The sequence below is a fragment of the Eptesicus fuscus genome, chromosome 9 (genome assembly GCF_027574615.1).
Source record: "Eptesicus fuscus isolate TK198812 chromosome 9, DD_ASM_mEF_20220401, whole genome shotgun sequence".
Classification (NCBI taxonomy): Eukaryota; Metazoa; Chordata; class Mammalia; order Chiroptera; family Vespertilionidae; genus Eptesicus; species Eptesicus fuscus.
Genome location: NC_072481.1, coordinates 55,097,553 through 55,125,340, shown reverse-complemented (window position 1 = coordinate 55,125,340; position 27,788 = coordinate 55,097,553). Strand labels below are relative to the sequence as shown.

Sequence of the window (27,788 nt, the reverse complement as noted above, 5' to 3'; positions counted from 1 at the left end):
TAAACATGACCACTGTCCAAAGGACCTAGAATCCCAACGGAAACTAGGCCCCAGGAGATGAAGACAGAAAGGGCAAACAACTTTCTCTTTCTTTCTCCCAGCCTTTCCATCAAGGTCACCCTTTCTAATTAACAAGTCAAATAATTTTAGTAAGTAACTGATGAGAAAGCAAATTAACCTTCATTTGGTTTTCCAATATACTTAAGAGTTGGTCTGAACTCACTCTAAGAAATTTAACAGTAGCTCTGGCCAGTGTGGCTCAGTTGGTTGAGCATCAGCCAGTGTACCAAAAAGGTGCCAGTTAGATTCCAGTCAGGGCACATGCCTGGATTGTGGGTTTGATCCCCAGCAGGAGCCTGCAGGAGGCATCCGATCAATGATTCTCTCTCATCACTGATGTGTCTATCTCTCTCTCCCCCTCTTTCTTCCCCTTTGAAATCAATAAAAATATATTTAAAAAACAAGGAATTGGTATACATTGGTAACAGTATACATATTTCTTCTACCACTTCATGTTTCCTCAATGAGGAATCTCTTAAAACAAAAATAAAAATGACACTGCCCATAAATGAGGGAGGGGCTTATTTTTTTAGAAAGGATTTGACAATTTGAAGAAGCTAGCTTAGAGGCAAATTTTTCTTTGAGAAACTCCATTTAATCATTTACCTATCATGAATCACTTTAACTAGTAAGGACACAATTTGAAAAAATTCTATAAATTATGCATTATAATGGTGACATAATCTCTTCATTAAACTCTTGATGAGAAAATGAGCACTTGCTAAAAAGTTTCAATAAGCACAGGCAAATCAAACTAGCTTTACAACTACTTTGTTAATTTAATGTTAAATTAAGTGAACATCCTATTTCCTGACTTCCTCAACCCTACAATGATGTATACCACTTATTCTTAAGTACTTAGGAGATAAACATTTATAATTTTTGTTAGGACATAACCAACACACAGTTTGTGAGCATGAACCCACATGAATGCCTGCCATTAAAATGCCTTCTTTGATGCAAAATAATCTAAAAATTCTTACTGTAATAATATTGCTGGTTGTACTGTTATTCTTACTCTAAGATTGTTGTAGGTGTGTTGTGGGATAAAGCAGATGAGCATTTACATTGGTGTCTCTAAGACCTGTAATTGTCAACATGGCAGAAAAAAATGAACAGATCTAAGATTCATGGGATAAAATAAAAGCCTGGTAGCTCTGAATTTGAATAGAAAGTTTTAGTTTGAACTCATAATGATTTTATCTTTAAACAATATATACAACATATGTGGTTTACATGTTAGCTCTGTCCAATGAAAAGACCAAGAAATGAAGAGTAACCCAGTACCAAGCACCTGTAACACCAAAATTATACTCTCTTAAATACTAAAACGAGAAGTAGCTGAATCCAGGTTTTCACCAGGATATGTACAAGAAGAATGTGAAGCATAATACCAGGAAGCAAAGAAGCCATCCTAAAGACATGTCAAAAGGACCCAAAAGCCAATTTGAAGAGATTCCCACAACCCAAAAAAGGATAATTTAAACATAAGGATATAATTTTAATGAATTTATATATTTCAAATATGTAAGTTTATAAGTCAATATGTAAATATTAATAATAATAAACTTACTGGTCACTTTTGAATGATGTTAGGGAAGCAATATCTTAAAATTGATAAAGAAAAAGGATTGGCCTTAACCGGTTTGGCTCAATGGATAGAGCATCGGCCTGCGAACTCAAGGTTCCCAGGTTTGATTCTGGTCAAGGGCATGTACCTTGGTTGCGGGCATATCCCCAGTGGGGGGTGTGCAGGAGGCAGCTGAGGGATGTTTCTCTCTCATTGATGTTTCTAACTTTCTCTCCCTCTCCCTTCCCCTCTATAAAAAAATCAATAAAATATATTTAAAAAAAGAAAAAGGATTGGTACTCTCTTTCATGGTAACCAAATGCCTAATGAAGGCAAGTTTCTCTTTATAAAACATCGTCAAATAAAGGAAAAAGAAATTAAAAAATAGCACTATTTTGCAACCTTCAATGAATTATTGGACCTAGACAATGATCATTAAAGACAGCTGACATAAAAAGAGAAAACCGGACAGTATTCCTCCTGATACAAGTGTCACCCAATGGTCCAATGGTCTTGGAAAACAAACTTGAACCTACTAAAGCTTCAGAATAGAAATACCAACATAAAGGAAATATCCTGGGGACAATCAGCAAAATCTAGATTGAGGAAAGCTCTGTAGAACAAATGAACTTTTGTGTGTGTGTGTTTTGTTTGTTTTAATAATAGAGCAAGAGAGAGGATGAGAAATTCTAGATTAAGAGAAATATAGGTGACATAATTAATTGCAGTGTACAGACCTTATGCACTCCTGATTTGAACAATGTATGGACTTTAATGTTAACCCTGATTCAAATTAACTATTCAAATTAAATATTAATGAGATTATTGAAGAAGTTTGAAAACAGACTAAATATATAACTTTATTAAGGAAGTATGGTTGATTCTTATGTGGGACAATGGCATTGTGTTTATTTTTAAGAATCTTAATCTTTTAGTGATACATGCTGAAATTTTATAAGTGAAATAATATGATGTCTGACATTTGCTTCAAAATAATCATTGAAGAGGGGAAAAGTGAGTACTGGTATAGATGAAACAAGGTTGGCCATGGTCAGATTAATAGTTATTCAATCTGACCAGTGTGTATACAGAGGTTCATGACACCATTAGTGTCTCTATAAGTATGACATTTTCTTTCATTAAAAGGTTAAAAATACTCGTTTGACATTTGGCAATGAGCATCAGGTTACTATGGGAAATCCTTAGACAATAAAATCCGAACAACTAAAGTTAGGATATAGATATAAATTAGAGTGGAGATAGCAGCTTTTGAAGTCATTTTGGTCAATTCTTGTCAACCAGATTTTACCTAAACCATGTATTCTGCTCATTTCTAAACCACTAGCATAGTTGTCTTCTTTGGTCTTGTTGTAGTATTTGGTGAAGCAACAAGACAGGATTAGACTTGGTGAAAAAAACAGCAAGAAAGAATCAAAAAATTATTTTGGCTACTACTCCTACATTTATTTTGATAACTCTACCAACTGAATGATACCTGCAAATTAATTTTACCAGGTGAGATTTTCCCCACTATACAAACAGCTCCTCTCATCACAGGCAGTAGGGAAATGCATCTCCCAAAGCTATACTCTCCCAGTTCTTGTTATACAATCCACACATTTGTGGCAGTGCTATCTCATGGAAAGCTCACAGCAAAAGGCAATGTGATATAAACACATGGAAACATACGGCATACTAAATTTTTCCCTGATACTCTAAAATGGTTCGAGGACTTATAGTTATTACTGGGGGATACCCCAAGTGCTAAGTGACTAATCAACAACCAAAGATCTCTAATTAATTGCATTGTTCTGGGGTAGTGAGAGACCAAACATTTCCAAAGCCCCTTGAGATTGGTCATATTTATGTGAAACGGTCCTACATGTGAGATTACTTACTCTTCTTATCTCTACTGCCTGTCTCCTTCGATAGCTTATGCTACACTGATTCAAATCTAACCATTGGGATTCTGCTTGGTAAGTCTAACAGTATAAGGGGATAGTATTATGGCTATTTCTGTCTTGCATTTCATTAGAAGCTGTTCATTTTTGGCCCTCAGAAGTAGAAAACACTAAATAGGAGATAAGATCCTATATAATAAAAGGCTAATATGCAACATCGACTGAACCGCAGAATGACCGGTAGCTATGACACACACGGACCACCAGGGGGAAGATGCTTAATGCAGGAGCTGACCCCTGGTGGTCAGTGCGCTCCCACAGGGGGAGCGCCGCTCAGCCAGAAGCCAGGCTCACTGCTGATGAGCACAGTGACGGTGGCGGAGCCTCTCCCTCCTCCTCTGCAGGGCTAAGGATGTCTGACTATTGGCTTAGGGACGCCAACAGTCAGACATCCCCCCAAGAGCTCCTGTACTGCAAAAGGGCACAGCCTGGGCTGAGGGACCCCCCTGAGTGCACAAATTTCATTCACTGGGCCTCTAGTTTTAAAATAATTATCAACATTGAAATTATACCCATAGACATCAGAAACTTCTCCCCTACAAGAATATACCCCAATATAAAGTTATGTTGATAATATTGAAGAGTAAAAGGTATATATTTTGAGGAATCAGAATGTTAATATTGGAATTAGAGCCAATGGTCAATTTATCCATGGTATTGCATGAATAAGCAAAATCCACAATAATTTAAAACCTTTGCAATTACTTTCAGTATTTTCTTTCAGCAGTTCTTTACTAGAACTGCATATATGAACTAAGAGCTATTGATTTAGAATTCCACTTCTTTCCTATATACTTGTTACCTTTCTAAAGAGAGGGGGAAAAAATACAGGCAATAGAGTTATGTGGGAAATGAGGGGGATGAAGAGAAAACAGAGAGAGGAAACAGAAGAAGTAAGGAGCAGGGAAAAAATGAGGCGAGCAGGCCTCCAAAAAAAAAGAAGTGGAAGGTTGGTTTATAGAATGCTGCAGAAAAATGGATGCAATGAAAAGTGCAAATAGATTTTTAAGTAATTGAGTGAGTAGTATCTATACCTTATTTCTCTTAAAAAATCCACTGTTAATGATTTTAAGTAATGCATAATTTCAATCTGATATTCTGCTTAACATGTTAGATACCAAGTGATGGTGTTCACAATCACAGGGTCTATTTGCATGCAAGAAGCTATGCAACCTTTTTAGAGAATCAATAGCCTGTTTGTTTTGTGGTCTCAGGTAAATTTTTGCCATTGCTTGCAAAGGAGTTTAGATTCTAAAGTTCCTCAACATTTCTGTTTTGAAATGTTAAGGAACTTTTGGCTAAAATCCAATTTAATCAATAGCAAATTGAGCTAAATAAGAACAAATCGAAAGATATCCTGGGAAAGCATCCAGCATTTTTTGGAGCCTCAAGCCAATCAAATTGGAGAGAACAGAAGGTAGTGTAGGTGGAATTAATGGGACCGAGTTGCTGGCTCATCAAGTAATCATAATAGTCAAAAGCACATAACAGTCAGTTTGACAAATCTCTCCATTCATTTGATAGCTGACAAAGAACTCAGCAAAGATTCAACACAAAGGACAATAAGGCTGCTTCTCAGAGGACTCACCTGTCTTTCCCAGTTTCCTTCTTAAAAACTCCATCACAGTAGCTCATGCGCTTCTCTGTGGTGACATAAATTTGGGCACTTGGATAGATGTCAACAGTCTTTTTCAACATGTTGTAAACGATGCCATTGCCATCTTTCCTCATGTTGCGGAAAGGGCCCCAAATCACATAAATAGTGGTGTTTGCCTCCTTGAAAAAATAATCAGGGTTTTTTAGCAAAAGAGGAACGCTGGTATGGGATACAACTCGAATCATTGTCATGCGGCCAACGTCTTCTTCGTAACCCTTGGTGGGGGCGTTGTTCATTCTCCAAATGCAGGAGGCCTGATCTATCTCATTCCCCACCTTCTGGCCGACCATCTGACCTGAGTTGGACACGATGGCACAAACGTCGCAGTCCAGCTGCAAAGGCTGAAAAACAGAAGGAGAAACAAGACGAGGGAAGAAACATAAATTAGTAAGGCCCACCTATCCAAATAAGTTTCTCTGGGAAAACAGAAAATTCAGATATTATGTATACCTGCTGAATGTAGAAATATCTCTGAAATATACATACCAGTCTTATACTAACCGCCCCAGGTTATCAAACCAGGGCCATCCTTTCATTTATAAGGGAATACAAATTGTTAAGTAATAATTTTAATTTCTATCCCCTTGTATTGTTTTAAAGTTAATGGACAAATTATCATGTGTTTTCCACTCGAAATGGTGACTTTTCATTCAAAACTGTTAGTTTCAAATGAAATAAGGAAATATAAAAAGATCTGATCTCTTTAATAAGGATGATGACTAAAAATAAGGCAAAAGAGAGCTATCTAGGCATCAATTCTATACTTTACTTATATGCAGGAATGGTTATGTAGAAATTAATGAAAATATGAAAAATTCAGCAAATGACAAGGTTCTGAAAAAGATTTTCAGAAAACTGCTTAAGACAAGTCTCAGGCTAGCAAAAATATTACAGAGACCCTTAAAATCTTCCTTTGCATCCCTGTGTTGGCTGGCTTTTGGGTTTACCTTTATCCTGGATGGGTAAGGAAAGGCTGAGTTTTTATGAACTCAGAGATAGCATGTCCAGAGACAGTCTCTAGGGCTACTCTAACCACCACCCTCCCTTTTCCTAACCAATGAGGTAACAGAGACTCATAGAGGTTAAGCACCAGGTTTTAGGACTTGAAATATGCTAGATAGAGATAAGTGCTAAGTAGAGAACATTAAAGCAAGGACAGGGGTTAGTGTGTGTGTGTGTGTGTGTGTGTGTGTGTGTGTGTTGGTAGAGTGATCAGTAAAGGCCTTAGGAGAAAAATGATATGTGAGAAATTATCTGAATGAAGAGGGCTGGCTATGGTGATATTTGGGGTGAGGGGGGAGGAGGAAAAATACTTTTCCTAATTATTGTGGTAATATGGGCTTGCTATGAAAAAGTTGAGAAATAAAAAATAAAAGAATTGATAAAAGGATGCAAGATCTTCATATTTCTTCAACTCAACAATTGTTACAATATTTTCTTGTATTTTTCTTCTTCTAGATATATTATTTTAGGAAGGTTGAAAAACACCATTCAAAAATTTGGCAACCTTTGTTTTTTATTTGATTTCATATCACTAAGCCTTTGCATGTCAATAAATAGTCCTTAGAGATATTTTTAATGCCTATGCAATATTCCATTATACAGTATACAGTATGCAATATTCCGTTATACAGTACCTTTTTGCCTACTGCTGGGCATTTAGTTATTATCTGATTTTTTTCCCTATTATTTAAAAAAAATGCTTTGATGAACATACTTGTGCTTCCCATTGGATTTTGAATGCTAACAGTTATACATTAATTTAACTTTACTTCTTTGATTTAGTTTTCATTGCAGACCTATAAAATATGCGAGGTAGACAAAGGCATCTACCTATTTGAAAGGTCAAAATTAAGAATTTTGAAAAAACTTAACTTGTAGAGCCCACAAAGGTTCATTTATGAAGTAACTTAAAACTTCTAGCAAAGAGATTGTCCATCACTCCTGCTACAGTTAGATTTCTGAACTAAGGTGGCAGCAGGTGGTCCAGGCACTAGGTTAGAATAGGTCCCCTCAAGGCAGATGAGTATATTAATGCACTTTAAAATGAGGTTCTGAAGATTGGTGCCTTAATGAAGACTTCACCAATGGCCAAATAAAGACACAAGAAGGTGTCTCTTAGGATCAGGCATTGATCTAAGACTCATCATCAAGCATCTAGGAGCCTAAAATCTTTTGGGGTGATAAAGAAGAACACAATATTCTTTCTGCCAGGCGACTTGCAGTAGGGTTCGACATCCATTACACTTAGCTCAGTTCTCCAAAGTCACTCAGAGTCATGCAAATCAATGCCTGATTTAAATCGAGTGTGTCATATGGCACACTCCAACTTATCACCAAGATGCATATGGTGCGGGGAAGTTATATTCAATTTACTGTTCCAAGAAACATTGTATAATAAAAGCATTTTGGGGGGTATGGACTTCACAATTTAAAAAAAATATTATAAAGGAAAAAGGAAGACATAAAGAAAATGCCTTAGACATGTGCTAATCTACAAAATTCAGCAATTTGCATTGGATTTCCCAGTCACAAAAGCGAATTAGCTGGTTCTGCTGTAACAAGGCTTAATTTAACTAATAAGAATCAGCATACTGGTTTCACTTGACAGTTGTAACCCCTGAAAGTGATCAATTAAGACATCACAATCTGTTTCATGACAACATATCGGGATGCTGCAGCTGTGCAGATTATGAGGTCACCAGCTGACTAACAACTTGAGGGCAAACAATGGGAACAACAGCCTCTTATTTAAGTAACAAATATGTAATTGGGCAGAGTGCTATGAATGCAATGCCTTTGGGGGTAGATGATAATTTTTAAATTGCCTCTTTCTTTCATCCTAATCACTTGGCTATATTGTCACCATGGCCAGAGTCTTAGGAGACTCCCACATATCCCTTCTGATTGGTCACAGTCCTGCATAGCTGTCTGACTTTCTGAATGAGGTACCAGGAAATGTGTGTGCACACGGTAACTGCTCTATTTACCACTTGGTTGCAGGAACCATCCTTACAGTGTGATAGAAGTGCAGGGTTAGATGAGTGAAACATTCTTCATCATAACAGAAGCTTCAGGTAACACAAAGAGCTTGCTTGCTAAGGCCCAAAGGACTCATTTATACCTTTGAAGGCACCTTCAAACTACAGTAAGCTATGATAAAAAGAAATACCTAGTCACAAATGGACAGTTTGACCCAAGAGCTGTTCTTATCTGGTTATCCCAGCTCCTTTTATTGGCTTTATCCCTGCATCTTGTGATCTCAATTTTCTTTGTTAAAATGCACTGCTGTTTCTTGAGCTCATTTATATTATTTGATTTGGGGTACTTGTTTGAAAATTTATTGCATATGCCTCCACTTGCTCAGTTTCTACCACAGCAACCAGTTTCTTTCTAGATTCTGAGCCCTTTGGAAAGAATTGTCTGGTTCTACTTTATCAAGTCCTCTCTTTATTCCTAATTCTCCTTTTCTGTTGACTTGTCCCTATTTCTATGCGTGTATTTTTCATGTTGAAGTTTTTTTCCACTACAAACAAACCTGACCTCTTTATCTTTTTCTCTTGTACACTCAAAATATCATCAAGCCAAATACTTTGGTTAGGCTTGGGCTGTGTCTATAAACTGAGATCCCTACAAATATACAGCCAAGCCTGTCTGAGCAACAGTGTCCCTGTTAAAAGAAAGACCACAAATGTAAAAAATTATTTGAAATCTAAGATATTGATTTTTATAATAATATCACTATATTTGACTTGGGTATTTTCTCTCTCTGCAAAAGTATACTAACTTTTGATTACATATCCTATCTAATAATAGGCAAATATGCAAATTGACCATACCTCCAACACACCCACAAGCCACGCCCACCATCCAATCAGAGAGAATATGCAAATTAACCCAAACCAAGATGGCTACAGCCACAGAGAGCAAGGTTTCCTAGGTAACAGAGGAAGCCAAGCTTTCCGCCTGCCCTTGCCAGGCCTAAGCCTCCACTCAAGCTACAAAGTTTCAATTATAGAAGGTAAACAAATTCAAACAAATGGCGGCAGAATGGAGCTTGAGAGAGCAGGCCAGGGTTGCCACCAGCAACAGGGGAAGCAAAGCTTTCTGCACACCCTAGCCAGGCCACCCGCTTAAGGCAACAAAGTTTCAATTACAACCCTAACACAAATGGCTGCCAGCCTTGGAGGGAGCCCCAGGCTTGGCTCCACTCCAGGCTACAAAGTTTCAATTGTAGAAGGAAAATAAATTCCAGAAACCAGGGCCTCCACTTGGGTTGCCAGGGAGCGTGGCCGGCCTGAAAACCACCACAGGCCCCTCGCTCAGGCTGCCCCACACCACAAGGGAACCCCCACCTGATCCGGGACGCCCTTCAGGGCAAACCAGCTGGCCCCCACCCCTGTACCAGGCCTCTATCCTATCTAATAAAAGAGTAATATGCAGATTGATCATCACTGCAACACACAATATAGCTGCCCCCATGTGGTCAAAGATCCTGCCCCCATGTGGACACAAGATGGCCACCACAAGATGGCCAGTAGGAGAGGGCAGTTGGGAGGCACCCGGCCTGCAAGGGAGGGCAGTTGGGAGGCACCCTGCCTGCAAGGGAGGGCAGTTGAGAGGGACCAAGCCTACAAGGGAGGGCAGTTGGAGGTGATCAACCCTGCAGGAGAGGGCAGTTAGGGAAGTTGGGGGCAAACAGGCTGGTAGCAGAATGGTTAGGGGGTGATCAGGCTGGCAGGCAGAAGTGGTTAGGGGCAATCAGGAAGGCAGGCAGGCAAGCAGTTGGGAGCCAGCAGTCCTGGATTGTGGGAGGGATGTCCGACTGCACGTTTAGGCCTGATCCCAACCTGATCGGGCCTAAACGGGCAGTCGGACATCCCTCTAGGAGTCCCATATTGGAGAGGGTACAGGCTGGGCAGTCAGACATCCCTCCAGGAGTCCCATATTGGAGAGGGTACAGGCTGGGCTGAGGGACAACCCCCCTCCGTGCACGAATTTCATGCACCGGGCCTCTAGTCTGGTTATAAACACTCAGCTTGGGGAAATTAAGAATTTGATGATATCTATTAAATACCCAAGTAATTTTTTACTTAGTATCTAATCTGTGCAAAGTGAAGGGTAAAATAATTTTAAAATCTTAATCAGTGTGAGATTTAACCTCAGTATATGATCAACTAAGCTTCAGTTCATATACTATTTCAAAGGCTGAAGAGATAGCCTTGAAAATGAAGGTTTTTTTTTCCTCTGCTAAAATGAATCTTGACATTTGCTTCCTTACAAAAAAACAACAATTTAATTCCTGTCTGTAGCACAGGTAGAGCATGGAGAGGAAGGGAAGCAACAGTGTGAGAAAGATGTATAAGTATAGGGTATTATATTCACTGATATAAACATGATTGAGCACTTAATATGGGCCAGTCATCCTAACACTTTTTCACATTATCCCACTCAATTCTCATAATACATTCTTCAAAACTTAGTTTGTTTTTATTTCCCATTATAGGGTTGAGGAAGTGGACATGAACACAATGTCCAGTGGGTAGCAGATATCGTTCATGTTAAAAAGGAGCACTTTACCTTTGATGAAACACATTCATATCGCTATTAAGAAGTGAGAGAGCCCTAACCGGTTTGGCTCAGTGGATAGAGCGTTGGCCTGCGGACTCAAGGGTCCCGGGTTCGATTCCGGTCAAGGGCATGTACCTTGGTTGCGGGCACATCCCCAGTGGGGGGTGTGCTGGAGGCAGCTGATTGATGTTTCTCTCTCATCGATGTTTCTAACTCTATCCCTCTCCCTTCCTCTCTGTAAAAAAAAAAAAAAAGAAGTGAGAGAGAATAAAAAAATATTTATTATCATTTTTTCACTATTCCTAATATACAGAGAAGTAAACACCTCAAATCTCACCAAGGATTATATTAAAATTAGAGGCCCGGTGCACGAAATTTGTGCATGGGGAGGGGGGTGTCCCTCAGCTCAGCCTGCACCCTCTCCAATTTGGGACCCCTTGAGGGATGTCTGACTGCCGGTTTAGGCCCGATCCGCCTTGAGGGATGTCCGACTGCCCGTTTAGGCCCGATCCAGGTATGATTGGGCCTAAACAGGCAGTCGGACATCCCTCTCACAATCCAGGACTGCTGGCTCCCAACTGTTCACCTGCCTGCCTTCCTGATTGCCCCTAACCACTTCTGCCTGCCAGCCTGGTCACCCCCTAACCACTCCCCTGCCAGCCTGATTGATGCCTAACTGCTCCCCTGCCAGCCTATTTGCCCCTAACTGCCCTCCCCTGTGTGCCTGGTCACCCCTAATTGCCCTCCCCTGATGGAAGATTGCCCACAACTGCCCTCCCTTGCAGGCCTGGTCCCTCCCAAAAGCCCTCCCCTGCTGGCCATCTTGTGGTGGCCATCTTGTGTCCACATGGGGGCATGACCTTTGACCACATGGGGGCAGCCATCTTGTGTGTTGGAGTGATGGTCAATCTGCATATTACTCTTTTATTAGATAGGATAGAGGCCTGGTGCATGGGTGGGGGCCAGCTGGTTTGCCCTGAAGGGTGTCCCAGATCAGGGTGGGGGTTCCCTTGGGGCATGGGGCGGCCTGGGCGAGGGGCCTGCAGTGGTTTGCAGGCTAGCCATGCCCCACGGCGACCCAAGCAGAGGCCCCGGTATCTGGGATTTATTTATCTTTTATAATTGAAACCTTGTAGCCTTGAGCGGAGCTAAGCCTCCTGCTTGCTCTGTGGCCGCAGCCATTTCTGTTGGGATTTATTTACCTTCTATAATTGAAACTTTGTAGCCTTAAGCGGAGGCCTGGGCTGGCAAGGGCAGGCGGAAAGCTTGGCTTCCTCCATCACTGGGGAAACCCAAGCCTCCCTCCTGCTCTCTGTGGCCTCAGCCATCTTGGTTGGGTTTATTTGCATATTTGATCCTGATTGGCTGGTGGGCGTGGCTTGTGGGCATGGCTTGTGGGTGTGGCAGAGGTATGGTCAATTTGTATATTACTCTTTTATTAGATAGGATTATTTGTATTAAATTATAAATTAATATTTTAAACATACTGGTGGCTAAGAACGTCACCAGAAAAGGAAAAAAAAAATTAACCTTAATGAAAGCCTCCTCAGAAATGTTAGACTATACATGTGAGTGGAATTTACCTGTCCTTTCTGGCAATGGCATTATCATGGTATAAGAAATTATATATATTTTTTTCTTTGAAATATTTTCAATTTGTCATATGGCTGAAATTTCAGTCTAAAATAAATTAATCATGACCAGTTTTATTAGCTTTAAAATGGTCCTTCCCATCTTATTCAATGTGCTTTTCAATTATTTTTCACTACAGCAGTGAGTTGTGTGTCTTTCTGAAGCATTAAATGGTTACAGTCCGTGTCTGAAAAAAAGAAAAAAAAGGCTCTGGCAGATGATGTTTCAATAAGCTGGTCTCCTCCCTTCATGAAAACCTCCTTGACATAAATTCACCTTAGAAACACCCTGGATAGCTATTTTCACGTCCTTGGGAATAAGTTAGCTCAAAACTGCCAAGTCATTCTGTAACTCATGCATTGTTCTCCCCTTCATACTTCTGAAAACTCCAGGGTACTAGCCAACTGGGATACTATGCTCATAACATAGGTCATCTTACAGTCATGCTGATTTTTATTTTTATTGTAAGTATGATTATTTGGCACAAAATGAATTATGTTTGCAAAAATGCTGAAGAATGTGATAACTATGGGGCAGGAATGAGAAAGATGTGTCTATTCTTATTGCTTTTTGAGAGTTTGCCACATTTTAATAGCTTTACTTTTCTGTGTTTAAGTATTATTTATGTAGACCCTAGAAACCAATTTATCATGACATGCCCAACTGATCCTTGCCTTATTTAGGAAAAGAAAGGATGACCTAAGCCAGTGGTCGGCAAACTCATTAGTCAACAGAGCCAAATATCAACAGTACAAAGATTGAAATTTCTTTTGAGAGCCAAATTTTTTAAACTTAAACTTCTTCTAACGCCACTTCTTGAAAACAGACTCATCCCGGCCGTGGTATTTTGTGGAAGAGCCACACTCAAGGGGCCAAAGAGCCACATGTGGCTCGTGAGCCGCAGTTTGCCAACCATGGACCTAAGCTAACAGATTACTAGTATTTACTCTGATTGGCAAGTTTTACCTTTTGTTGAGTCACAGTCACTTTTCAAATTCATATACATATAGTTAAAGAACTCTGGTTTCTCGGCTTTAAATTTACTACACACACATATCCACAAATACACACATGTGACCACACACACACACACACACACACACACACACACACACAAGGTTACCCTTATCCAGCTGATGTGATAGCTCACTCTCCAGTCTACTTTATCATCCTGCTCCTTACCAACCACTCTGGAAAATTCCTCTCCTCTCTTCTGTGGGTAAGAACTTGACAAATGGCCCCATCCTTTTTGAATGATATATTGGGACAACTGCCAAGCACTTTACATTTTAATCAGTAAGAATGAAATATTTAACCTTTACTTTTTACTCCGTGAATAAGCTTATAGACAATAGAATAGATAATTAAAATCTGTGAATTAAAACTTGCAAAACAATGTAGTTCTCCCAGCAAAGAGAAATGGCCCTGTACGAAAGGTCACCTGTCAACTAGTGCTAGTTATTAAATCTCTGCATTTATCACTGAGGTGGCTCTATGGAAAACGAAGGTCAAGACATTAAATTATGAAACAGCTAGGATTAGAAAAGGTCGCCAAAAAACTCAGCTAAAATTTAACCAAACCTGTTAATGCTATACCCTGGAAGCAAACAGAAACAGCCGGGGATGAAACACAACACTGGATACGCTAATCTATCTCCCTACTTGAGCACCTGAACTGAAAATGAGTTTCCATTTGATGTCTTGAAGTCTAAAATGAAACTTGCTCATCTCAAATCAAAACAGGAGCTTTGATAAATATTTCAGGACAAAAATCCTATTTGAATCGAACCAGTTTAAATTATTAAAAGCATTGTTTTACATGACCCTCGTGGTTGCTTTCATTTCAACCATAAGAATGCAATTTAAAATATTGGAGATGGGGTGCTCCTGGCATGTTAAATGCTATATAGGACAATCAACTCACCCCCCACTAATTTACTACTTTAATGTTGAAACAAATGAGATCTTTGCTTTTCATCATCCAATTTGGATGGATTTGAAAAAAGCAGGTTGAACTGAGCTCCAGAGACTCACTCTTCAGTTGCTGTCATTTATTCCTCTGCTCTTTCTGAATGTCTTTAGAGTTTCAGTTTTAGAGGCGTCAACATGTATAATGATGCCATTGGGGAATAGATTTTGCCTTTATTCTCCTTGATGTTCTTTTGAGGTCTTTCAAGTGAAAGGTACAAAAGAGGCATTAACAATCTGGCATTGTTTTTATTGCTTGACAAAGGAAAAAATGTATTTTAATTTTCCCCGTGTTTCAGGAATGATTAAGCAAGCTGTTTTCATCTCTACGAGTCACTTTCAGCAGACCTCTAACTGTGAGCAAAGAACTGTGAAGACTGTTCTAGAGAGAAATCAACACAGCTCAACACAGCCAGCTTATGTACTTCTTTGCCCCTCCACAAACCGGCATCTTTCAGTGGGTGCAGCTATAGAAAGCAAAGCAGTGTGTATAAATCATACACTATGAGTAACGGCATATAAAAAGACAGATTTGATAACCCATGGTTTGGCTCTGACTCTCTGTGGATTTGGGTTATGGCATTTACCTTGATTTCTGCCTGGTGGCATTATATCCAAGCATAAAACTTAATATGGGGATGCATAAAAATGTTAATGTCAAGAAATAATTCTAAAACAGGCAACATAAAGCTATGCTTCTCAGTTACCATAGATAATGTGTTCTCTTTATTTGAAAGTTCCTTGAGAGAAAAGGATCTGTATAATCATGGAAGCATGCCCAAAAAAGCAGCTTGCTTTCTCTGGACTGGAAGGCAAAAAAAAAAAAAAAAAAAAAATGAGTCTACCCAAACAAAGAGAGAGATTTCACCTGTGGACTGGGATAAAGAAGTCATTTATATTTCACTATCACTATGAGATCATAATTAAATTGGACTCATTTATGACTGACTTCCTCTGGATTATTTCCCTCTCCTTTCAGGAAGATGAGTTCGGGACCCAGTGCTGACATACCATCCATGTATGTCACACAAAGAAAACTAGAGAGAAAGCCATGGTATTAGTTTCTTAACATGGCACCCAACTAGGGACATGGTTCTCAACTGGTTGCACATTACAATGACCAGGAGAACTTTTACAAAATTATAATGGCTGGAATGCATGCCTGGCCAAAATGAATCAGACAACTCAAGAGGAAGGCACCTGCACGTAAGTATTTTTCTATGTTCCACACATGATTCCAATGAACGTTTAGGGCTCAGAAACATTGGTTTCGAGGAGTTGGTGGCAATAGAAAAGGAGCTCAAAATGCCTAATCAAAGGGATGAATGACAAGATGTAAATCGGTATCCTGAGGCCCAAGTGAGAAAGATGTTGGGGTAGCAAATCTTTCCAGATACCCCCTCAATACCACTGCTTTGGCGAGCTGCACTTACACATCTTTGGGGCCTACGGCAGGGTGGCCCCCAAATATCCCACATGACATATTGATTATTTCTAATTAAAATCACTTGAGAAGCAGCAGGAGGGGGAGGAGCTCGCTGACTCTTCTCTGTCTCTCTAAATGCAGAAAATAAATCTCCCTTGAAAAGTGCCCTCCCTGCTATAAAAGGGCTAAGGAACAATCAATCAAACTAAGGAAGAGACAGCTTTATCCCGGATATTGAAAATCCAGAGCTGAGAAGCCTATATAAACAAACCCTTGTTAATTTTACAAATTTACTGCCCTAAGCCAACATTCTACTTAAATTCTTACTATGTACCCCTAAATCTGTTTCTTTGTCTTGTCAAATCCTCACAAATTTATTGTTTCTTTATTTAAAAGATATATTAATGGCCTGCTCTATTCACTCACAGAGAATTCTTCTTTTAATTTTCCTGTGCACATATAATAAAACTCAAGGATTTTCTCCTGTTCTTCTGCCTTTTGACAATTTTATTAGTAGCCCAGACACAAGAACTGAAGAAGGGTAGAAAGGGGTATTCCCTCTCCCCAACAAAATGAAATTAGTCCTAGATGTCAGAAGCTCTGAAGAGTAAATGGAGATGATGTTGGAAGTTTGCATGTAGTACCAAGCATGAGAACTTTTATTTCCCACAACATTATTGTTAACTAGAGGCCCAGTGCACGAAATTTGTGCATGGGAGGGGGTCCCTCAGCTGGGCCTGTACCCTCTCGCCATCCGGGACCCCTTGGGGGATGTCCGACTGTCAGTTTAGGCCTGATCCCGCCTCTGCCTCGGTCCCCGCTGGGGCGGCTTCAACAGGAAGGATGTCCAGAATGACGTCCAGAAGGTTGCTTGGCTGCCCTGTCTAGTTAGCATATTATGCTTTTATTATTATAGGTTATATAGCATTAGAAGTCTTTAGGTTCCAACTAGAATTTGCTCTGAAAGCAAGGAAAATCATGTTACCTTATACATTTTCTTAATTGTCATGAGGATTTTCTGTCAGCCTGTAAGGGTTATGGTAATTTCAACATTTTGTTGACATGCACTCAATATAATGTTTTATCTTGTCATATTTTTAGTCTGAAAGATGCTTTATTTTGAGCAGAAGGGGTGGTAGCGATGGAATGATTGTGAATGTAAAAGAATGTCCCACTAATATAGTGAGAACCAAGGGAAGGAAGAAGTCAATAATACAAGAATAGTGTTGGATAGGTAGCCTTTGAAAAGGTAGAGACAGATCTTTCTATGAGACAATAAAAATGAATTAAGAATCAGAGGAAGACCAGATAACTTTAAAGAAAGAACTGCAATTAAAGTTCACTCCAGATTTCCTTACATTTCTCTCCAGTAGTAAGGGTTGATTGAGAGATGGGATACTTAGAGGTAAGGTTAACAAACTTCAGGAGAGGGATTAACTTTTGAAAAAGAGAATATTTTGAGCAATAACAACAACAACAACAACAACAAAAGGATTTCCATTTGTGCCACAGCTGGAATTTAGAAATTATAGACTTTTGATTAACCCATTGCAAGTTTATGTATTCTTTTTAGTATGGGTCAGGAGCACCAAAGCAGGACTAAAGACAGACATTAGCCACCTTGATCACAGACTGGACATTGTGGCAAGTGGTGTACTGAAAGTGCAAAGTTGAGAAATAATTATGGGCACTGGTAACATGAATTCCAAGCTGAAAGTGCAAGGGAATGATGGCAAAATGAGCAAGTGAAAGAGATAAAGAAGCAATGAATATCTCTCAATGGGGTTATATCCATTCATTGGAGACTGGGTGACATATGTTTGCATTGTATGTCCTGAGACCATGCTTACCTTCAGAATAAGGAGAAAATAATGTGGTTTATATAAGCTTTGAATTAAGAGTCTGATTCCAATTGCAACAGGTTTCAGGAAAGAAGCTGTAGTATGAGTCATTCCTTCCGGCTTGAAAATGCAAAACCAAAGCACAGAGATATTAAAATTCATTGTTGTTGGAAAGTATTGGCATGAGAATGTCTGCTTCAATATGTTAACTTAAAAAATCCCAACCAACCTTTCCATGGAAGATAACTAAGAGAACTGAGAACAATATAAAAACTATTTCTTTGAGGCCATCCAAGACCTAACAAGATAGTGAGGAACTGGCACCCTGGAGAAGTCTGGAACTCAGGGTGGTGCATCTACACTAAGAACTGCTTTTGCTCTGGAGGCATCTACAGCTCTGGAAGAAGTAGCTGAGCTCTGCTTCTGGCAGCCTCCTGGGCCTAGGACAGTGGTCCGCAAACTGCGGCTTGCGAGCCACATGCGGCTCTTTGGCCCCTTGAGTGTTCTAATGCCACTTCTTCAAAATAGACTTGCCCAGGCTGAAAACCGACTTCTGCGCATGGGCCACGAAGTTTCAATCGCATTGTATGTGCGCGCCTTCACGTGGTATTTTGTGGAAGAGCCACACTCAAGGGGCCAAAGAGCTGCATATGGCTCGCGAGCCACGGTTTGCCGACCACTGGCCTAGGAGAACGGAAATCTGAATGTTGAGCCCCAAAAGGGTAATTCAACATTGACTTTGGACTAAAGTGTATTCTAAAGGTAAGTCTGAAATAAACAAGTTTGCAAAATCTATTACCCTCTTTCACATTAATAGGATGCCTCTGAAAACTTTGATTCTGAAAATTACATATGGAGTCCTAAACTTCTAATGACCTGAGACACCTGCAGAAAGAAAAGAGAAATCTTCCCTGGAGGAAGATAATATCATCCTAGGTCTCCAAGTATAGCTACAAATAAGTGTTCAAGTACAATACCCAATACACTACCTAAAAACCCAGACATATGAAGGGACAAAACGCCATTAGAGAAAGCAAACAGAAACAGCCCCTTAGGAACTAACTCTACACATGGAATTACAGGGCACAGATGAAAACCCCTATGCTTACTGTGTTCAAGAAGATAAAAGCCAACTGAAAATGTTGACAAGGAAATGAAAACTATAAAAAGTGATGGAGTGTATGTGCAAAAGAGCCACTTAGAAACTAGAAATAATAAATATAACACATGAAATAAGGAAATCAATGAATGTATTTAATAGCAATTTAGACAAAGCTAAATAGGTTTAGTAGACTAGAAGATAAAAGCAACTGTTCAGAATGAAACATAACATTTTTTACGAAGACTCAGAGACACAGGGATTACAATTAAAAAGCCTAAAATAAATGTATGTGAAATATCAGAGGACAGGAGAGAGAAAATGGGCAGAAGACAATGGCTGACAATTTTCAAGAACGTATGAGAATCCATAAATTCAAATGACTTACAGGGAATATAAATACAAAATCTAAATATACAGTGAAAGTTCATAAAAACAAAAACAATGAGGAAATTACAGAATTTAAAATTACCATTAAATAGCATATATAATAAACCCTTGAACAACTTGGTTTTGAACTGCACAGGTCCACTTAGAAGTGAATTTTTTTCAATAGAGATATAGTTGACACTGTATCTGTATATTACACTTCAACCAACCATTGCAAAAACAGTATTTTCATCAGGAATCCCCATATCCTGAGGGCCAACTTAAGTTATAGGTGGATTTTAGATAGGGGGGGAAGGGGAGGAAGGTTGGTGCCCTAACCCCCTAGAGAGTTCAAAGGTCAATTGTAATTTGGAGGGGGTAAATAGAGATAAAATATTGTAAGGTCCTTACATTGTCATGAAAATAGGGTAAATGTGCCAAATAACATCATATCTTCATAAGCTTAGGATGCCTGCTGTTATTCCTAGGGCAGTAGTTCTTAAATTTTTAGTCTAAGGTCCCATTTATACTCAAAAATTATTGAGGACTCCAACAATTTTTTGCTTATGTGAGTTGAATATATATCATTATTATATTAGAAGCTGAAAATGAGAAAATTTAAAAATAGTCATTAATTTTAAAATAATAATATGCCTATTTCATGTTAACATTAATTTTTTTGTAAAAAGCAACTTTTTCCAACAAAAGAGTGAAAACAGTGGCATTATTTACATTTTATATTTGCAAATTTCTTTCATTGAAGATAGATAAATTCCCATTTGTTTCTGCTTTTACTCAACAGGCTATTTTGATTAAAGTAATTGAAAAAGAATCCAGTTTCAAAATGTTATGTAGTGGGAAAAGGAAGATAATTGTGTATATTTTTCTTTGAATCTATACCAAAAATTGACATGTGGCAATTTCTTAAAGTTTATTTGCAATATAAAATCTGAAACCATATCAATAAGATTTTTTACTGTTACATTAGAATCCATTGGTCTATCTTGTACTTTGCATGCATCATTAACTCATGTATGATTTTGTAACATCACATTTTGGTCATTTATAAAATATTAGTCCAATGAGTTATTCAAAATGTTGAAAATTTCATTATATATTTTAAACACATTCATTGATAATACCACTGATCTAATCAGAAAAGCCTGTAAGTTTTGCAAAACTGGAAAGTTGATAGTGAAAATACAAGTTTGTCAAGTATAAGCTAGTTTTTACTTGAAAGCTCAATTTTTGTCACTAGTAAAATACACTGTTATTTTCTTTAAGTTACAGGCTCACTTCATTCATTTTTAGGAAAATGTCTGCCAAGTATTGAAATAAAAATAGTCATCATTTGTCTGTTGGTTATTTCCAATAAAATGGTGTTCAATGACCTTGGAACTCATGAAATTTTTCAAAATAAAAAAGTTGGGTAGTAAAGGGTAAAGAAGTTCAAACATATGGTGATGAAAGAAGATTTGACTTTGGGTGCTAAATACACAATACAATGTACAGAAGATGCATCATAGAATTATACACTTGCAACCTATATAATTTTATTAACCAATATCATCCCAATAAATTTGATTTAAAAAATAATAAAATAAAAATGTTTTGGGGAAAAAATCAATGTATTTGCAACAATAACAGTAAAATCATATCATTTCAAAAGTAAAATCATACACTGAATGGCCAGATTATTATGACCACCCCATCAGTACTTCATTGGGCCACCTTTTGCCTTCAATACTGCAGTGATTCTTCTTGGCATTGACTCCACGAGATGTTGAAAAGTGATGCGAGGAATCTGACACCATGCCTGATGAATAGAACTGTCCAGTTCTGTGAGATTTGATGGTTGTGGAACCAGCTGCCTGATGGCTCTTATAACTTCGTCCCACAAATGCTCAATTGGATTGAGATCTGGTGATTGTGGGGGCCACCTAAGCAAGATAAAGTCTCCCTCATGTTCTTGAAACCACTCCTGCACAATACGAGCACCAAAGCCCCACTGAAGCAAGTCCTGCATCATAGGGGTGTTTCCTGCACAACAGCTCTTCCACTGTAGTCTCAGCTGGTTGTCACAGCCAACTGGCCTGTAGGTCAATTCCTCCCATTGATACCAAACGCAATCTAGGCTCAACTACAACAAGACAGTGCACACAGCCCACGCAGAGGTGTACCTAGAGCTCAGGTGACTGGGGAGGCTGAGTCACTGGGCCCTACAGGACACTTACTACACAAGGCCACTCTACCAATTCCAGAAGACATAGTTGCTCTACCTAATACATAGAAACAAACACAAGGAAGCAGCCAAAATACAAAGACATATGTCATGCATATAAGCCTAACCAATGGACACAGACACCAGGGGGGTGAGGGCATGAGTGGGGAGGTGGAAGGGGGCAATAAGGGGATAAGGACACATATGTAATATCTTAATCATTAAAGAAAATAAAAACAAAACAACAAAAAACAAATGAAAAAACAGAAGGAATCCCCAGAAAAAGAACTAAATGAAATGGAAGCAAGCAAACTACAGAGTACAGAGTTGAAAACAATGGTTATAAGGTTGCTCAAGGATCTTAAAGGGACTTAGAATTTCAAGGATCTTGTGAAAATTTCAAGGAAATTAGTGAGAACATCAAATAAAATGAAAAAGGACCAGTCGGAAATTAAGTATATACTGACTGAAATAAAGAATAATTTATGGGGATTCAACAGTAGAGTAGAGGATCCGGAGAATCAAATCAACAATTTGGAATATGAGGAAGTAAAAAAACACCCAATCAGAATAACAAAAAGAAAAAGGAACCCAAAAATTTGAAGATAGTCTTAGGAGCCTCTGGGACAACTTCAAGTGTACCAACATTCACATTATGGAGGTGCCAGAAAGAGAAGAGAGAGAGCAAGTTATTGAAAACCTATTTGAAGAAAATAGTTATTAGGGTAATTTTTTAACATGATAAGGGCTATCATTCTGAAACTAAAAGAAACATCACAGTTACCAGTGCCCTGCCTGAGTGGCATTCACATATTGTATTGTAAAATGGTAATTAAGGCTTCTTAAAAAATGGTGTCCTATGGACAAATATGTTGGGAAATGTCATATACTAGTACATTCATCACCTTTTGGGGATTGCCAAGGAATATTAAATACTAAAGGCTATAAATAGTTATTCACTTAAGTCTGTCCCATTCTGTTTAATTCAGTATTCCAGAAAATTATTTAGAAAGCTCACTGTCATTTTTTATAGGAAATGGATTAATATCTTATGGGATAATGGCTTGGGAAACATCATTTGTAAACTGTGCACCAGATATAGTCTTGTTAGGGCTTGGAATAAGATACGAATGGTGACTGATTCCATTATTATTTCACCATTGTTCTTTAAGTTTTACTGGAGACTAGATGTGATGAGGAGCAAGGTATTAATAATGGACAGAAGAAAAAAAATCATCATTGTTTGCAGATGATATGACAGTCTTCCTTGCAAACATAACAAACCATAGAAAAACTATTAGAACTAATAGAAGAATTTTAAAATGATAGCCAGCTGAAATGTGGATATACAAAATTACCAACTTTACCTCAGCAAAAAATGAATCTACAACAGAAAGAAATCTAATGTACAATAGCAAGCAAAATACCTAAGGGGGAAAATAAATAAGAAATTTGCTAATGCTTTAAGAAAACTGAGTGCCTCATATAAGAATGAACTGGAATACCCTGTCAATTCAGGTATTAAATTGTAAGTGGTTCTTTTTTTTAATGGTTCTTAAAGGGAAAAAATGCTTGGGGGGAAAATACTTGAATTTCTATCTAGATAAGATGCTTGCTGAAATTTATTTAATGTCTAAGATCTTGTGACCTAGTATGGACAAACTAAAGCTTTTGAATTACAGAAACTCAATATTAAGGTTTAAATACACAGTAATATTTATACTTGCTTTGGAGTCTCTTTCTTTTATTGCTATGGTAATTATAGTTTGAAATTCCTTTCTTGTTTGAATAATTATTTTTAACTATTTTAAATCTTCTTTCAGATATCAGGGGTTATTGACCCAGTAAATGAAATTACTGAGCTCATAGTATTTTAATGCTTTAATGAAGTGGCTTTCTAAAATGCTCAGTCCCTGTGACCATGCAAAGCTTAGCAATTAGCTAAAACAGAAAATTACCACCCTTCCAGTGCCCAAGATTGCAGAAACCAGACAAACTAGAGAAACTGAAGGCTCCACTCAAATCAAAAAACAACCGTGAATAAATAATGATTCACAGGATGAATGAACCAAAACGCTTTATTAAAAACTATAGTGCATTTTAGCCACGGTTTTAAGACTTTCTTAGTGTCTTCTTCAAACTCTATTTAACTAGACTTTAGAACTCTCCATGGGGTCATTTTGTTAAAGAGCAATTTGGACAAATCTCAAATACTAAATAGTGTAGCTACTTTACATATTTTAAGGCTAAAAACAAAGGCTCTTAACTAGAACTAGATCAATTGCCATAAAATGTTAAAGCATAGCCAATCCAAAATGGAAACCAATAGTTATTTTTGTTTCATTTATAAAATAGGATTACTGACACGCCATGTAGAGATTGGGTTTCCTTCTTTCCTTAAAAAAGGGAAATCTGAACCTTGCCAGAGTCCTGGCCAGGCACAGCAGCAGAGACACAGATGTCATCGCAGCTTCCCTGCCTCACACCTGGGCCAGATCTAAAGCCATGAATGTGAAACATGGGCCTAATTAACAAGCTAATGAATTATGTATGAATATATTATTGACCGGCCAGGCCATAAAAATAAATAACCTTTTGGTAGCATATAATTCATCTGGGGGATAAAGTGTAGAGGGGGAGCTGTGAAAAGCCAAATAATTTTTGCAGTTCTAAATTTTATTCAAACGCTTTTCGTGTGTGTGTGTGTGTGTGTGTGTGTGTGTGTGTGTGTGTATGTGTGTAACTGCTATAAATAACAAGTGCTAATTTGAGGCAAAGCATAGGTAACACTTCAAAAAACAGGACTCATTCCAAGTAAATGTTTACTTCATGTTAGAGGAGACCAGAGGTTTATCATACCATGGCCACATCATTTCTATATCCTTTTGGTACCAAAAGAATAAATCACATTTTCCAATATGGATTAAACTATGAAGACATAATTTAAAATAAAAGTGATCAATATCAGAAAACTGAAAATTTAGCATATAAACTTTGTATACAAAAATGTATAATTGTAAAAAGTGACTTCAATACCAGCAACCTTCATTTCATCATATTCCACTTCCATCTCATCTGAAAGTACTTAAGGTGTTCTGAGAAAATGATAGTAGAAGCAGGTTCTAGCAGCATAATAGAATGCAAATAAGCATTGGCTTTGTCATCAGTCTTGCATTCAAATCCCTCTCTGCCACTTTCTAGCTGTGCTTTTGCATATTTTTCCCAAATTCTTGACTCTTTATTTTCTTAACTTCTGCAAATCATCATTTTCCCATGAGCAAGCTCTGTCTTTGTCCTACGGCAAATGTGAGTAAAATTAAACATTATTTCTCCTTCCCCACAAAAAAAGGCCACCCCATAGAGCATTAGTAGGCAAGGTAAATTTAATATAAGATGGATTGGGATAAGGAAGAGGGTTCTCCCATTCTGGATCTTCATTTCTTCCAAATGACATATCTTAGACTCATTATTTCTCTCGTATTTCTTTACAAAGCAGTATATTCCTCCTGGTTTATCCAAGCTTGTATCCTCACAACTATCACTCTCTCAGCCCTCTAAAGACTCTATTTACCAGGATCCCCCCATCTTATGGGTTACTAGATATGTATCAATAACAAATGATGTGATTAATAAATGAATTCACTCAAACACACATTTTACAAAGGGAAATAAGACCTTTTTATTTCCTGCACTGTAGCATGTGAGGATTCCTTTCAGAACTTGAAAAATCATTCTGTTTTGGCTCTTCGTTATTTTTCTCTTAGAAGATGTTAGTAATAAAGTTAAATATGTTTTAGAAGCATCATACGTCTGTTACCTTCATTTTCTTTTTTCACACAAGTCAGCTTGGTAGAAAAATGCGACTTAGAAAACATCAGGAGGTAAAATGTCAGATGTATCTTTAAGGATACACAGAGCGAATGCTTCTGCTTGGGTTGGATCAGGAAAGTAGAGCATGAATTGTGAATAAAATCACTCCTCCATCTCATGATAAGAATGATCTCTCAGATCTAAGTTCTCCCACTGCCCCACAGAGGAAGTCTACTAGTAAGTGATCATCATGATCCTTTCCTCAGACTGCACTGCAAGCTTCAAAAGATGACCAAGGCCAGGAAAATTCCACTGATGGTTATCTGTCCCCTCTGAGTGACAGTAAGATGGCTCCAAATCAAACACAGCATTGGGCTTTGTGTCTCAGAAACAAACGTATAGACGACATTAAAATTTTTTTAAAGAAAATTAATTTCAAAACAGATTTCCTGGCTGGGTATTAGCAAGACTGTTCTCAAAAAATAAAGTGCTTTTGGTAGTCCTTTTTGGAAAACTAGTAAGGTGTTATGGATAACCACAGAGGGCAGTTAAGTGTGTAATGCATACAAAGGGGAATGGTTCCAGGCTGATATTTCTAACACTTCCATGTGAATAATGGGCCATTATCTAGAAATTGAAGCTGCTAAGTACAAACACCATAGGACTTGTAGTTATGCTTTGAAAGTATTCTTGCAATTATGCAGCTGCAAGTTAAATGCAGCTCTAAGCTGAGTTTTGACTTTTATTTCTAGCCAATTGACCTGTGCTCTGGTTTTTTACTGCAACTTTAGATGAATCAACAAAAATATCCTGGACAAATGAGAGGACATTGCCACTAAACGCTGAGATCCAACTCTCAAGCCGGAACTCTAACTTCTACTTTACTTTAGTCCAAGACTGATTAGACCCATTACTTAATGAAGTCTCTCTTGGTTGTCTGTCTATCAAATTATTCATATTCATGGAGAGAAAGTGATAAGCCAAAATGCTAATTATCCATTTTTCTAAAATAAAAGGTCTATGCTAAGAATAACAATGAGTTATTAAAATAGCACTTTTCATCTGACATAATACATCTTAACAAGCTCTTTAAATCCAGCGATTTTCATTGCTGGACATCTTATCTAACAAAAAGAAAGATGTTTACTTTCTTTCTATTCAGACTTGGCTAGCGTTGGGCAGTGGCTTTTGAATTTGAATGCTGTTGGAAATAATGAGATAAGACAGGGAAGTCCAGTATTTAAAAGCAGATTTTAAGAAAAAGCATTACATTTAATGTATTGATTTATAACATCCTTTGTCCAAATACCTGGGTCTAAAATAGTGGTTCTCAACTGGGAATCTCCTGGGGACATTTTGCAATGTCTAGAGATATTTCTGGTTGTTCAGGGGGTATCACTGGCATCTAGTGGGTAGGAACCAAGGATGTTGCTAAAGATCCTTCAAAGAGCAGTAAAGTCATCCACATCAAAGAATTATCCGGGCCAAAATATATTGAGAAACTTAGGTTTAAAAGGAATCAAGGAATTTTAATAAATAGTTAGGCAACAGGCCTATGAAATCAGGCTAAATAAGTGATATGAATTTAATCTTTTCTGTGTTCCAAGTTTATATAATTTTCACAAGAGCCTAACTTCTTAGAGCAATACTAGTTGTACTAAAGGTTGGTCAAGTCTTGATTTCATAGGATCCCACATTCTTATCTCAGCCTTGTGCTAGATTAAATAATATGTTTTTTCCTCTGATGAAAGCTGGATGGAGAAAAAGATGTACTGGAGGAGAAATAGGAAAGAATAGAAAAACAAATCTAGGATAAATAAGAAGAAGCAATATAAATGATTAGATGTAAGTGAATAAAGGCAATCCCAGTGTTATAGAGGTCCAAAAATATAGAATCCCGCAAAATGCTTTGTTAGCCAGTGAATTTATTTTCTACTGATCTCATCAAGATTACCTGCCTCCATAACCAACATTCATTCATATACAAGCACCCAACTGGGGTAATCTTCCTCCCCATCACACACCCACACCACACACTCTCACTTGAGGCCATTCACACGCACAGACAGCCTTAGCTCAAGAGCTGAAAAGACTGTCACCACCACCACAATTCTACTGATCACTTAACAAAATCAATACCCATTTTGAATATTGGGAATAAGATGGTGGGGGGGAGGGGGCGTGCACAAAAATAATTTGCCTTGTTTTCTGTATGAAACTGTAGTATTCGACTTCCAACATAAAGTCCTAAGTCATTTTGGAACCACTTGCAAGGTTCAACCTCTTCTAGACTTCCTAGAGGAAAAGTCAAGAGAAAACAGTTTATTTTCTACATGGGTTTCTGTTTCCTTGGCACACAAGCTCCTGGCACCGGAGAGCTGTGAGGAACACAGTGGTTTGGGGTTGGCAAGCTCCACACATTTCAGTTCCCAGTAGCCAGGCTCCTCTGAGGCCTGCCAAAGCCGCAAGGCAACACTTATTCCTTGAAGCCAAAAGCTCTTGGGAGGGAACCATCCTCTCTGCAAAAACTCAGTGTATGCTTCGTTAGCTAAAAGGTTGACTACCAGTAGCAGGATCCTTAACAAATCTTAGCAAAGTTGTAG

General features: G+C 38.2%; 1 protein-coding gene across 1 annotated transcript in view; it reads right to left on the bottom strand.

Moving 5' to 3' along the window:
• Window positions 1–27,788, bottom strand: part of ST6GALNAC3 (ST6 N-acetylgalactosaminide alpha-2,6-sialyltransferase 3) — a 293,869-nt gene that overhangs the window by 190,882 nt on the left and 75,199 nt on the right. The window contains exon 4 of the mRNA XM_054721324.1: window positions 5,180–5,589. Within this exon, the coding sequence (XP_054577299.1) occupies window positions 5,180–5,589 (410 nt within the window). The remainder of the gene's footprint in view (window positions 1–5,179; window positions 5,590–27,788) is intronic.